The 12339-nt window shown below is 46.6% G+C and overlaps 2 protein-coding genes and 1 non-coding gene across 6 annotated transcripts; 2 read left to right on the plus strand and 1 right to left on the minus strand.

Annotated features, from left to right (window-relative positions):
- The first annotated feature begins 171 nt into the window (after positions 1–171).
- gpr180 (G protein-coupled receptor 180) lies at positions 172–7514 on the plus strand. Its single transcript, XM_040189632.2, has 10 exons — positions 172–428; positions 3039–3182; positions 3267–3361; positions 3462–3567; positions 3805–3985; positions 4060–4109; positions 4278–4435; positions 4529–4726; positions 4822–4899; positions 5350–7514. The coding sequence occupies exons 1-10, from the start codon at positions 290–292 to the stop codon at positions 5503–5505; spliced, it is 1305 nt and encodes a 434-aa protein (XP_040045566.1). The 5' UTR covers positions 172–289; the 3' UTR covers positions 5506–7514.
- Positions 7515–7931: 417 nt separating this feature from the next.
- On the minus strand, positions 7932–8013 carry trnas-cga (transfer RNA serine (anticodon CGA)). Its single transcript has one exon. It is a non-coding gene; the product is annotated as a tRNA-Ser (tRNA).
- Positions 8014–8045: 32 nt separating this feature from the next.
- LOC120825623 (cyclin-Y-like protein 1) lies at positions 8046–11793 on the plus strand. Of its 4 annotated transcripts, none has more exons than XM_040187356.2 (10): positions 8046–9043; positions 9146–9220; positions 9303–9343; positions 9494–9597; positions 9852–9887; positions 10272–10323; positions 10415–10534; positions 10644–10810; positions 10897–11059; positions 11150–11793. In XM_040187356.2, exons 1-10 carry the CDS (start codon positions 8884–8886, stop codon positions 11264–11266), a joined length of 1035 nt encoding a protein of 344 aa, XP_040043290.2. In that variant the 5' UTR covers positions 8046–8883; the 3' UTR covers positions 11267–11793. The 4 variants fall into 4 exon arrangements, with proteins under 4 accessions (XP_040043290.2, XP_040043273.2, XP_040043280.2 ...); XM_040187339.2 differs by having other exon boundaries at positions 8223–9043; positions 9690–9887; XM_040187346.2 differs by having other exon boundaries at positions 8223–9043; positions 9497–9597; positions 9690–9887.
- The last annotated feature ends 546 nt before the right edge of the window (positions 11794–12339 follow it).

The following is a 12339-nucleotide window of genomic DNA, read 5'->3' on the forward strand; positions in this document are numbered from 1 at the left end:
AGATGTACTTTTAGGTAATTTATTGTTTTACAGTTTGATGCAATATTATCAAAGTTAATAATATCTCCAACTTTATCCTTTTCTTTTTTCTTACGCCAATGTCCACCAAGAATGATTAACACTGCACAGAGTGAGACGTCCTTTTATTTGAGCGCACAAACGCCCGATTTCCGGTCTCGTCTGCGGTAACCCAGGGCAACTTGACGCCGCTCGCTCGCTCGCTTCTGGCTTCGTGGCTCATTGATTTCGTCAGATAACGTTTATCCCGTCGATAACGCTGAGGGTGAAGATGTCGCGTCTGCTGGCCCCCCTCGTCGTTGCGTCGCTGCTCGCCTCGGGGGCTTTTGCGAAAACTGTGACGGGACTTTTTAAGAGCGAAGCGGCGAGACGGCAGAAGGGCCAGCTCATCACCAAATTCATGTACCAAGGTAACGTCAAAGATGTGTCGGTTCATCGGTGACGTCGTCCCGCGGTTCATTTTTAAACATGACGTCACGTGAGAACGAAGCGAATGATTTTGTTAATCATTCAACCACTGTACGTAAACAAGAGTGTCACCATCACTTTGTCGGATCACATCTGCACTCTTTGAATCATCTTCCTTTGTTCCAGTTGATTTGTTCCTGTAGAGTTTTTATTGTTTAATGTTGAGTGCTGCATTCCAACTATTGTTCTTCTAAGCTTTATTCTTCTTTTTATACTTTCGACTGCTTCTCCTCCTTCACATATAAGATACAGAAACCGTTCAGCTATTTAGAAAATCCAACTCCTTCAGGAGAGGGGAGCTTTCTACCCCTTAAGCTTGAATTAATATAAGTTAAAAAAAATGAACATGGCTTTCTAATGCAGCTCTTATTCAAATATTAAACTTCTTCTTCCTCAGTCTTTCAGCTAGAGCCACCATTTTAACCAACTTTAAAATGTTGACAAAAGCAACATTTTTAGTTAGTTAGTTCAAATTTTTTCAATATCACTGATTTGACGTTTCATGAGTTCTTCAGACCGTTTCTGAGAGTTGCATTGGTGTGTATGAGGCAGACTGAACAACTAGAGTGGAGAGCAGCTTCAGAATCTGGTTCAAAACATTTTTCTATTTTTCACGCATTTGTCCCGCATTGCCACAATTTTGGTGGAAGACATGTGGCTATGGAAAACAACAGACATAAGGAACCCCCATGATCCAGACCAGGTCCAACTCTGGCTCCACGGGGACCAATGCCAAACACATTTCTCAGAAAACAAGAGGCACACGTTGGCGCACTGCCAGAGGGGTCATACTTCTGACCGCACAGACATATAAAGGACATGACTGCGTCAGTCTTGGCTCTCGGAAAATACTCTTATTTTTGGATTGGACCAATAGTGCTACAAATACTTCATCAGTAATTTCAGTAAAGTTATTGAAGCAGCTGGAAACTGTTTGAGACTAATTTGTTGATAAATCTGGTGGCCCATTTATGTGTGATATGTACTATGTAATATACCACAGTGCGTGTTCAAGGGAATCAAAGGAAAATGGGCCCTTTTATGGGATTTATTTACAGCAAGAATGGAGATCAATATGGGAAGATCAATGGGTCTGTATGCGGGGAGAAGTATATGTTTCATGGATAAAAAAAGTGGAGGTGGAGAGATGATTTAGACGAATGGACACTTAGTTAAAATAGTGTACAGATGGTTTGTAAAGAAATGGAATCAATGAGCCTTTGAATACAGGGATTCGGTTACTTTTGTCTTTGGACTTCCAAAGGGAGCTGAGTTGAAGAAAAGTTTCAACAAGGTCAAATTCTGTGGCAGGTTCAGATGAGCTTCATTCACTGCGCAGTGGAGACCGAAGTGAACAACAAAGCTGTAATTCTCTCCGGCCAAAGGAAAAGAAAGGGGACCACATGTCAAGCTGTACTTTTAAGCATGTTTTTCTTCTCTAAGCTGACACCATGTGAACCTTTTGAGATTGTTACCTACCGATATAGCTGACTAATGGCTGTTCTACCTTTTATTGTGCTCACCTACCTCACTCCCTTCATCCTGAGATGGACTATATACCACATGGCGCAAATACATTTCTAATGCCACATGTAAAACTCTTACCTTTTCAAATAATTCAGCTCTCTGTTGAGCCCGATGTGACATGTGAAATTGAGGGTCGTTAAACGTAAAAGCCCAGTGCCAAAAAAGGCCTGCGGTGTCAGTAAATTACATCCCATTCAAGTATTTTTTGTGCACTAAACTTTCCCTTCAGAAAAAGATTTTCAGAATGTGTGTCATTGTATGTTAATTACCTATCTAATAATCACTAACAAAATATGGGGATTGAGTTCTTGGTTTATAAGATATTACAACGTACGTTAATAAATGTAAAAACAAAGAAACATTCGTACAGTTCCTCTTTTTCACTGTTCACCCTCCAGTTTCTCTAAATTACATGCAGTTATTTTATTACAACGCAACCTGGAAATCACCAAACTGTAATGAAATAACTATTAAAGCAACCTGGCTTTCGTAAATGCTTACTACTATAAAATAAGTAAAACTAGCACTTGTACTTTTATTATGCTAATATAAATACAAATACTACTATGACTAATAGCATTAGTACTAGCTGATATTACTACTACTCACACTACTACTACTAGTATTTCAACTGCAATTGATACTAAAACTACCACTACTTCTCCTACTGCAGGTACTACCAGTGCCACAATAACTACTACTACTAATATTACTACAAATACAATTTTTTCAAATTCATTTAGTTTTTTCTCATTTCTGCATTTTCTGCAATTGATTTTAGCTTTTAGCTTTCAGCTTTAAGCGTTCAGCATTCCAGCGCATTTTCTGCAGGAAATGCATTTTCTAGTTTGTGTCACTTGCTGAAAGGACACTGTTTTAAACCCTAAAAGCTACAAACCAGCCTACTTTAACCACCACAACAGCTCCCGTTCTGGTCCCACAATCTGTGTTTCTATAAACGAGTCCATCCAGCATATTGCTGACCCATTGTGTGAGTGCATGAGTGTTGACCCGTGTCCCCGCAGGCGATGGCGGTCTGCTGGCGTGCCGGCTGGAGAACTCTGCCCTGGCCTCGGAGAAGGAGTCCAGGCTGCTGCTGTACCAGGACATGGACCCGGACCTGGACGACCTCAGCTGCTCCGAGAGGCTCGAGAAATCTCAGTTCACCCGTAAGAACCAGCAGCCACTCGCACGCGGGCACCTGAAGCGGTCCCCCCCCCCCTCACCTCGCTGCGTTTGTCCTCCCACCTCAGTTCCTCTCAGCGATGAACAACACAACCAGTCGATCCCTCGTCTGTCCTCTCCGACCACCTGGCAGGTGCTGTACGCCGACCGATACACATGTCAGGTAACGCCACCCGACACGCACACACAAATGGACTTAAACCCGAGTTGAACAAAGGGCGCACAGTTATTTCGTCGTCCTTTGTCCCGTCCCGTGTGTCCAGGAGGGTGCAGTGATTCCTCAGCACGCCGATCTGCGTTTCACCGTGCTGCTGTTGAACCCCGACTCGGCCGGCAATCCTCTGGAGCACTTCAGCGCCGAGGAGGCAGGTCAGACGCTCCAGCGACCGCTGTCACACACCGGGGGCATTCCATGTCGAATTATTAATGCCGCAAAGAAGGGGGTCCCGAGCCTGATAACAATAAGTCCCTGAATATGCAGATGGTTGGAAGTGCGTAATGGTTTTCCCACCCGTCGCATCTTAGATACTTTGGTAGAGGCCGGCGATCGGCCCCGAGTGATCTGCGTCAGTGGTGTTTGCCCCTTTGACTCGTCATACTCTCCAGGTCTCCACGGCTTCTACTTCCTGCTGCTGCTGGCCTACTTCGTCGCCTGCTGCATCTACTGCCGGCCTCTGTGGCAGGCTCTGAGGAAAGGGGGGCCCATGCACGCTGTCCTCAGGGTGCTGACCACGGCGCTGGCCTTGCAGGGCTGCTCCGCTCTCTGCAACTACATCCACCTGGCCAGGTGGGATCTGTGCAGTCGACGCTAACCAGCGACCAGTTTGATCCCTTTCTGTATTTAACTCATGTGTTGTGCAGGTATTCCAGAGATGGGACTGGTATTCCTCTGATGGGCAGCCTGGCAGAGTGTATGTTCCTCCCTATTAAACACGTATACTCATAAGCGCCCCTTTATAGCCCCAGTTTATTAACATAGCCGACCTTTCATTTCGGATGAATTTGTAATCGGACCCTAGTTTTAATGTGGCTTTCCTCATTCTCTCTCTCTCTCATTCATTCCCCGTGTCCCTGTGCAGTCTGGGATATGGTGGCCCAGGTGTCAGTGCTGTACATGTTGCTGAGTATGTGCGTGGGCTGGACTCTGGGCCGCGGCAGGAAGCCTCAGTCCAGACCTCTGCAGTGGGAGCGGTCTCCGACTTCCACGGCGGTGGCTGTTGGTGGAGGCGTCCTGCAGGTACGCAGCGTAAAGCTGGGAGCGTATGAAACCATTCGGGGACTTGTTCCGAATGTCGTTTTGCTGTGAAAACATCCGAGACCTTTTCTTTAGGGAGCCCTGCTGCTGTGGGAGCAGTGCTTCGAGTCCCAGAGTCAACGTCACAGCGACCACGTGCAGCAGAGTCTCGCGGGTCTCCTCCTCATGGCCCTCAGGGTGGTCCTGGCCCTGCTGCTGGCCTCCGTCCTCTACCAGATCACCTCCACCGAGAGGAGCACCCTGAAGAGAGACTTCTACCTCTGCTTCGCCAAGGTAACGGCCGCGCTACGCCGCCGGACCCTTCCAGGCGCACCAGATGCCCACAGCGTTCCTTGTGGTCACGCGGTCTCCCCCGGTGTTCTCTGCAGGGATGCTTCCTGTGGTTCCTCTGTCACCCCGTCCTCTTCCTCGTGTCGGCTGTCTTCAACGAGTACCAGAGGGAGAAGGTTCGAACCACGTCCCTCTGTCTGAGCTGGGGGGGTTTTCCGGGAGGGGAATGTGACCGTTGTCACCGTAGTGGAGGTCTACGTCATTTGGAGGGACCGTTTACTTTGTTCCTAAAGCCACACATTCAAATCACTGGATTGCATTTGATATAATCTTCTTCTTGTGCAGAGAAAGCACAATAACTAACACGTCCTTGCAGTGTTTTCTTAGTTGAATTAATGCAGTTTTGTCTAATTGTCGTCTACCATGAGGTAAATCAAGTTTGCTTTGCACCACAGGATTTGAGTGCATTTTAAGGTAATTCAAAAGCATTTTCTAGGGCTAAAGAAGCAGCTACCGTCATTAACGGAGAATGCAAAGGACACAGGAGCAGTGCCGGTATTTATTTTATTACCAGTTCCTCTGCCTCCGTCCGTTGACGTCGCCACATGCCGCCTCTCCCTCTGTAGGTGGTGACCATCGGCGTCGTCCTCTGCCAGTCCATCGCCATGGTGATCCTCTACCAGCTCTTCCTGTCCCGCTCTCTCTACTGGGAGGTCTCCTCTCTCTCCTCCGTGTCTCTGCCGCTCACCATGTCCCGGGCGAACCAACGGGGGCGCTACTGAAGCACGCCCGCTCCCTCGATTGCCCGCGAGCGGAAAAAAGGCGACCCCGGGGCTGCACCGCACCTCCCCCCCGCCGCCCGTGTCCGAGCACGGAGACGCCTCGAGCGGGAAGGCGGGAGGATGGTATGCAGGTTGCCAGGGAGCTACAGCACGGGTCACAAAATGACCACGGGACGATATTTACTGCGACACCCGACTTCTAGCCGGGGGGAAGCTGCAGAGCCGGAGGAGAGACGTCTGATTCCAGCCGGGTGTCGTAACGGCCGGATGGGCGATTCCTCAACGGATCCTGGTCATTCCACTTGTTCTGCTCGTTGAACTGGACTCGGACTGGATCAGATCGCCACAGAGAGCTCGTAAGATTAAAGTAGGAGGGATCTATTGTGGATTTAAGTGGAAGGCTGCTTTTAGTCGATAGTTTTCTTGTTGGCACCAAATCCCATGAAAACCCACAACCAACAATGAATTCCGCTTGGTCCCAGTGAAGATGTCAAAAAGATATAGTTTAATTTTTAAAAAAGGCTCAGTAACTTCTTGTAATGGCAATGGACTGTTTTTATGCGACTCAAGCAGCTGAATATCTGGGGACTATTTTCAGATCCAGGTTATTAATGTGGTGGCCCATTTTATGTGTTTATGATACATTTCAAACATACCACAGTGCGTGTTCAAGACAATCAAGGAAAATGTGCCCGTTCGGGGGATTTATTTACAGCAAGAGATGATCATTTTCGGTAGAAAGATGTTTCATGGATAAACCGATGTAGAGAGATGATTAGGGAGAATGGAATACGGATGGTTTCAGTATGTAGGCGGGTAAAGAAATGGATATAATATAAGGATTTTGGGGTAATTTTTGTCTTTGTACATCCAAAGGGGCTGTTGAAGAAAAGTTTCAACAAGGTCAAATGGTTCAGGGGAGCTTTATTCACTGTGCAGTGGAGGCCGAAGTTCACAACAAGGCTGTGAATTCTGTCTGGCCAGAGTGCTAGCTGTGTGGCCATGATCATACAAAGGCAATAAAATAGAAGTTACTCAAAAGACGGGCGTCTGACCGAGCTTTCAGGGCGAACGAGGGAGGTCGAAATGATCACTACAGGGGCTGAGTAGCTCCATAGTACCCAGCTCACAGGTCTGTAGAGATTTGTAGGTCTGTTCTAAAGAACACCGGTTGATTGATTTAATGAGTCTCTGTGCGCGCCAGTTCTTAACAGGAACCTGACTGTACCTTCCAGAGGTTTGTTGATCAATGTAAATGAGTTTCTGTCTTTGACAGGGGGTTCTGGGAAAGGAATGACAGCAAGGAATTTACAAAAGCATCATAAACAAAGATGAAATGAAACTAAGGGAAGTATCTCTTCTTCCACAGAGCCAAGAGGCCGGATATGAATCTGTACTTTATATTAATAGTTCTCTCTGATCTGACAGCATGTGAACCTTTTAAGATTGTTACCTACTGATATAGCTGGAAACACACTGTGACTAATGGTTCTTCTACCTTTTTATTCTTCCATTCCCTTCGCCGTGAGCATGACGACACCACCTGGTGCAATCATATTTCTAAAGCCACACTTAAAACTCTTACCTTTTCAAATGATTCAGCTCTATTTTGAGCCCAGCGTGACGTCCTACAATTAAGGGTCATTCTGTTCAAGCCAAGTGGCAAAAGGCTTGTGGTTTTTAGTAAATTATATCGTTCATATTTGTGAAAGTTGGTGTGCACTAAACTTTACCTCCAGAAGAAAAATTCAAAACAGGTTTTATCATTGCTTACTATCGTTGGGTTTAATCTTATTCTAACTAACAAAATATGGGGCCTTAACATTGACTCCTTGGATTGTTAATAATAGAAAAACAGAGGGAAACAACTTTCCAGTCGTTCCCTCTCTTTTTCATTATTCACACTCCAGTTTCCATATATTAAATGTATGTATTTTCTCAGCAACCTGTGTAAAATAGTGGATCTGTGATCATATAAACTCTAATAAAATAACTGTTAAAGCAACCAACCTCAGATACTGTCCTCTATTGTGTAAATTGGCCATTTTCTAAAACAACTGTTTTGAATTTGAGGTTTGGTGGACTCTTGATGCAAAGGGGCGATGTGTACGACACACTTCAGTGAAGCCCTAGTCAAAAGGAAGAGCATATAACCACAAGTGTTTGCTCATTTCATAATTGTTTAAATAAATAGAATAGAATATTGAGACCCCTCCGAGTTAAAAGTGGGCAGCACAATGTAGATGGTGGTTTTACATTTACAAACTATATTTCAGGAAATATGTAAGTGATCTCTTTCTCCCGTTTAGCCAGTGAAAATGTATCTGTGTAGAGTAATTCTGCAGTTGATCGTTAATCCAAATATGAATCGCATATTAAAAAACGTTACATCGTTGTAGCGTCGACAGTAAAGCAACACAAAAGATCGTCACGAACAGGATTCGAACCTGTGCGGGGAAACCCCATTGGATTTCGAGTCCAACGCCTTAACCTCTCGGCCACCGTGACTACGTGAGGAAGCGTTGTTTTAAAACATATATGGATCTACAATGGACGCTACATGGTGGAGGCTGTAAGTGTGCTGTTTTCTGCTCCTTTGGGCAGTTGTTTGGTCCGTATTGTGTCATAAGCTTTTATTTTTGACATGCAACAATAGCGAGAACTATTGCCGGTCTTTTTATGATGACTGTCACACACAAAAAAAACTGCGGACTTTTACTTTGAAAAGCAATAGCCGGAAATGACCTCTGAACTTCTTCGGTGGATTTGACGTCCAAGACGTATCGCCTGAATGCGACGATATGAGAGCTAACTTTGTCTATCTATCAAAAACTCCAATTGTCGCCACTTCTCCGCTGACTTAGTCATCTTCAGAGCTGTATCCAGTTCGTGAATTCTCACGTTCACCTTCCGGTGCGACCCCCAACTGCCGTGAAAACGGAATGAGCCATGTCGCCGAACAGCCAGGAATGGATTGAGGTGCGGAAGCTAGCGTTAGCCGGCTAGCCATGGAGGGAGACAGAGCAGCTCTTCGTATTGTTACCTTCTTTCCCATGAAATGAGTTAATACTACCTACTAATAAACGCATTCGGCCCGACGTTCGCAGTTCGTGTTCAACGCTGAGAGCACCGCTGCTATGCTGCGCACACGCCCTGAATGTGTCAGCTGCCCTGCGCATACCGGTACAGGTTTCACACTGGGCCTTAATGTGCGCGACTAAAATGTTCATGGTTTTTAACAGCTGAAACCACAGACATCCGGATTTTGCTTTGGCGCGAATACGTTGCAAGACGCCCACTGTTGTCAGTCGGACTGGTCAGTGATTCCCCCCCCAAGCACGAGTTTTATGGCTTCAGCCGGACTGTTGTAGGTCGACGATGGGAGGTTCGGTGTCATGCTGCATCTCTCCCGGCGAGAGTCCCAAGATCCGCCGGAGACAGGCGGAGCTGGAGGAGTGTCCCATCACCACCGCCGAGGACGTGAGCGAGGACACCGGGACCTACCTGCAGCACATCAGCGACAGGGAGCTCCCCGACGGTCGGTGTTTTGTGTATTTTGGAGACCTCTTCGTTGGGATTTCCCCACATAAATCCATTACGTCCACGTCTAAAATGTCTCTTTCATGCCTGCATGTCACAGAACTGGCCCAAGAGTCCAACCCATCCGACCACCCCAGAGCCAGCACCCTCTTCCTCAACAAGTCGCAGACAGACGGTCTGTATTTCTCTGCTAAACATTATTTTCATTTCTCTCTGAATCTTTGGAACTGATTGAGTTTTTGTTTCTTTCCCCCCAGTTTCAGTGCGCGAGAAAAGGAAAAGTAACTACTTAAATCACGTAAGTGAGAATGTTATTCAGTCGGCGAGATTGAGAAGGATGCTCACACACACACACACACACACACTCTGCAAACTGCATCCGTAAAACGCCAAGAGTTATATTTCAAATGTTCAAACTGGTGCCATGTGTGTTATCACCTCCCTGTAGCAGATGTCCCCTGGGCTCCTGACAAAAAAGTTTAGTTCCTGCTCCACAATATTCCTGGACGACAGCACGGTCAGCCAGCCCAACCTCAAGAGCACGATCAAATGGTAAGTGCTTCTTCCCATTTTCATTTAAATATTCACCCAACATGTGTAATTTCAGTCAACAAACCAAATTTTTCTAAACTCTGGACATCAAGCGCTCCTGCCCAACGGAAGAGATCGACGTGTCAGGATGAGGAAATGAGAGCGAGAGAGGAAGACGTGACGTGTGAAATGCTAATGCTACGTAGGAGCTCCTGTTTGGTGAAGATTAAAACCACAGCACCGTTTGTGTGTGTGTCGTCTTCTCTTTGTTTCAGCGTCACGTTGGCCATATACTATCACATCAAGAACAGGTAGGTGAAGTTTGAAATACGGGCCGGAGCATTAACCTTTGTTATATGTTTGAACTAATACTTGGAGAGTTGTTCTGTTGAAAAGCTTAGGATTCCTAGCGTCACAGCAAGGCTTTGTTCACGGCCGTTAGTCAGGAAATAGAAACATTTCTCTACTCTTCAGGGTTTGAAACCCTGGTCAATTAGTTAGGAAACTGAGTTTGTGATCTTGAAGTTATTTATACCTATTGGCACTATATCACTTGGATCCATTTGGTCGTTGGCACTTTTTAAGGAGGCGCGGAACCAACTCAAACGATGTCTCATTCTGTCAGCCAGCCCGACAGGATGTGACACCAATAGAGACGTTTCCACGTTTAACGCCGGCTCCTTCATCTTCTGCAGGGATTCAAACCGCTCAGTGGACATCTTCGATGAGAAGAAGCACCCTCTGTCGGTGAGTTTATGAGTGACATCTCTCCAGGAAGTCACGCTCAACGCTCGCTCTGTGCCGAGTCGCCAATGACGACGAGTCCTCTGCCCCACAGAGAGAGAAAGTCCCGGACGACTACTCCGTGGTCGACCCGGAGCACAAACTGATCTACCGCTTCATCCGGACGCTCTTCAGCTCCGCTCAGCTGACGGCCGAGTGTGCCATCGTCACCCTGGTAGGTGACAAACGACCGGTCGACCCCCCCCACCACCACCACCACCACCACCTGGATCACTGCTCGCCGTGTGTGCGCATCCTGTGTGAACTGCCGTTTGGGTTGTCAGGTGTACCTGGAAAGACTGCTGACGTATGCCGAGATGGACATCTGTCCGTGTAACTGGAAGCGCATCGTTCTCGGAGCCATTCTGCTGGCGTCCAAGGTGTGGGACGACCAGGCCGTGTGGAACGTGGACTACTGCCAGATCCTCAAAGAGATGACCGTGGAGGACATGTGAGCGCCGCCCTGCAGCTCACTAAAACCAGTCGAGTTCCGACGCGCCGGCCGACGTTGAACCCGCTTTCTGTTTTTTCCGGCAGGAATGAGATGGAGCGCCACTTCTTGGAGCTGCTCCAGTTCAACATCAACGTCCCGGGAAGCGTCTACGCCAAGTATTACTTTGACCTGCGCTCTCTGGCCGACGACAACAACCTCAGTTTCCCTCTGGAGCCGCTGAGCAACAAGCGCGCCCAAAAGCTGGAGGTGAGTGAGTTAAAAAAAAAAAACGTGGCCCCTTCTCGTGTTTTCCCGTTGAGGTCGTGACCGTTTTTATGCCCGGGTTTTGTCCTGTAGGCCATCTCCAGGCTGTGCGAGGACAAGTACAAGGACCTGTGTAAGTCGACCATGAGGAGGTCCGTGAGTGTGGACAACATGGCCGGCATCAAGAACTCCCAGGCCGTGCTGTCTTAAGTCGGAAAGCGGCGCCACCGGACGGGACGCCACATGAGGGAAATCGCAGAGCATTCGACATGAGACATTTCCAAAGTAGATTACCGTAATATCAGTAACGCAAACGTTTACCGTGTAACATCTTTAAAGTGCAATGAATCCAGTCTCTATGTGTTTGTTACAAAGAACTTTAGCTCTCGGCCTTTTAACGCATGATCATTCGAGGAAATATTTTGCAGACTGTAACGTGTTCTCTATAAGTGGATGTGAAAGGAATCCGCATGAAAATGCTTCCTGAAGTCACTCAATCAAAGGACTTTTCCCCCCCCCATTTATTTTCTCATCAGCCGATCTCTTGAGGAGTGGCGTTCGTCTCTCCGCTGTCCTCTCACCTTTTATTCACACAACGACAGAGCGTCTTGAACTACCCTGTGGTGTAGTTCTGCACATGGACAAAGAGTAGACTTTGTTTTGCTTACTATGTAGGCCCCTATAGCTGTGAAATGAAGACTTTATTTAGTTCAAATAAATTTCAGTCGCTGTTCAAAGTTGACGCCATTTTTGTGTTTTTTGTTTGTTTAAGGAAAGTCACCTTGTTGGTGTCAAAGACAGACGCTGTGCGTTTGGCTCTTTTTACTCGGCGGGCCGGAACTGCGGAATCTTCTAAAGCACATAATGAATTCCTTCATTGATTTTGTAACAATTACATCTGATTATGCTTGTGAGCAAATTCATCTCAAGGACCGCCTAAGTGGCGACATTTTCCAAATTAATGTTCGTTAAAGGGTCTTGATTTCACACAGGGATGCAGAGAAGTGGTGAAAGTTGCTGAGCGTTTCCTTGGAAACGGAATGTGAGTTATTTTTCTTTCCTTTTCTTCTCATTTAACATCCGCAAATTGCAGGCTACTCGTTGGTTCTCAAGACACGCTTGAAGTTTGTTCTCGGCTGTCGTTTTGCCTTAACAGGTTCTCATTATTGAAGTCGGATAATGGAACAATCTAAACGGACATTTTGATGTCCGTTTAGATTGTTCTGGGGATCGCATTGATTGTATTCATTCGATGCGATAGTAAACTGAAAAAGTGTAAACAG

This window comes from Gasterosteus aculeatus, chromosome 1 (genome assembly GCF_964276395.1).
Source record: "Gasterosteus aculeatus chromosome 1, fGasAcu3.hap1.1, whole genome shotgun sequence".
NCBI classification, from domain to species: domain Eukaryota; kingdom Metazoa; phylum Chordata; class Actinopteri; order Perciformes; family Gasterosteidae; genus Gasterosteus; species Gasterosteus aculeatus.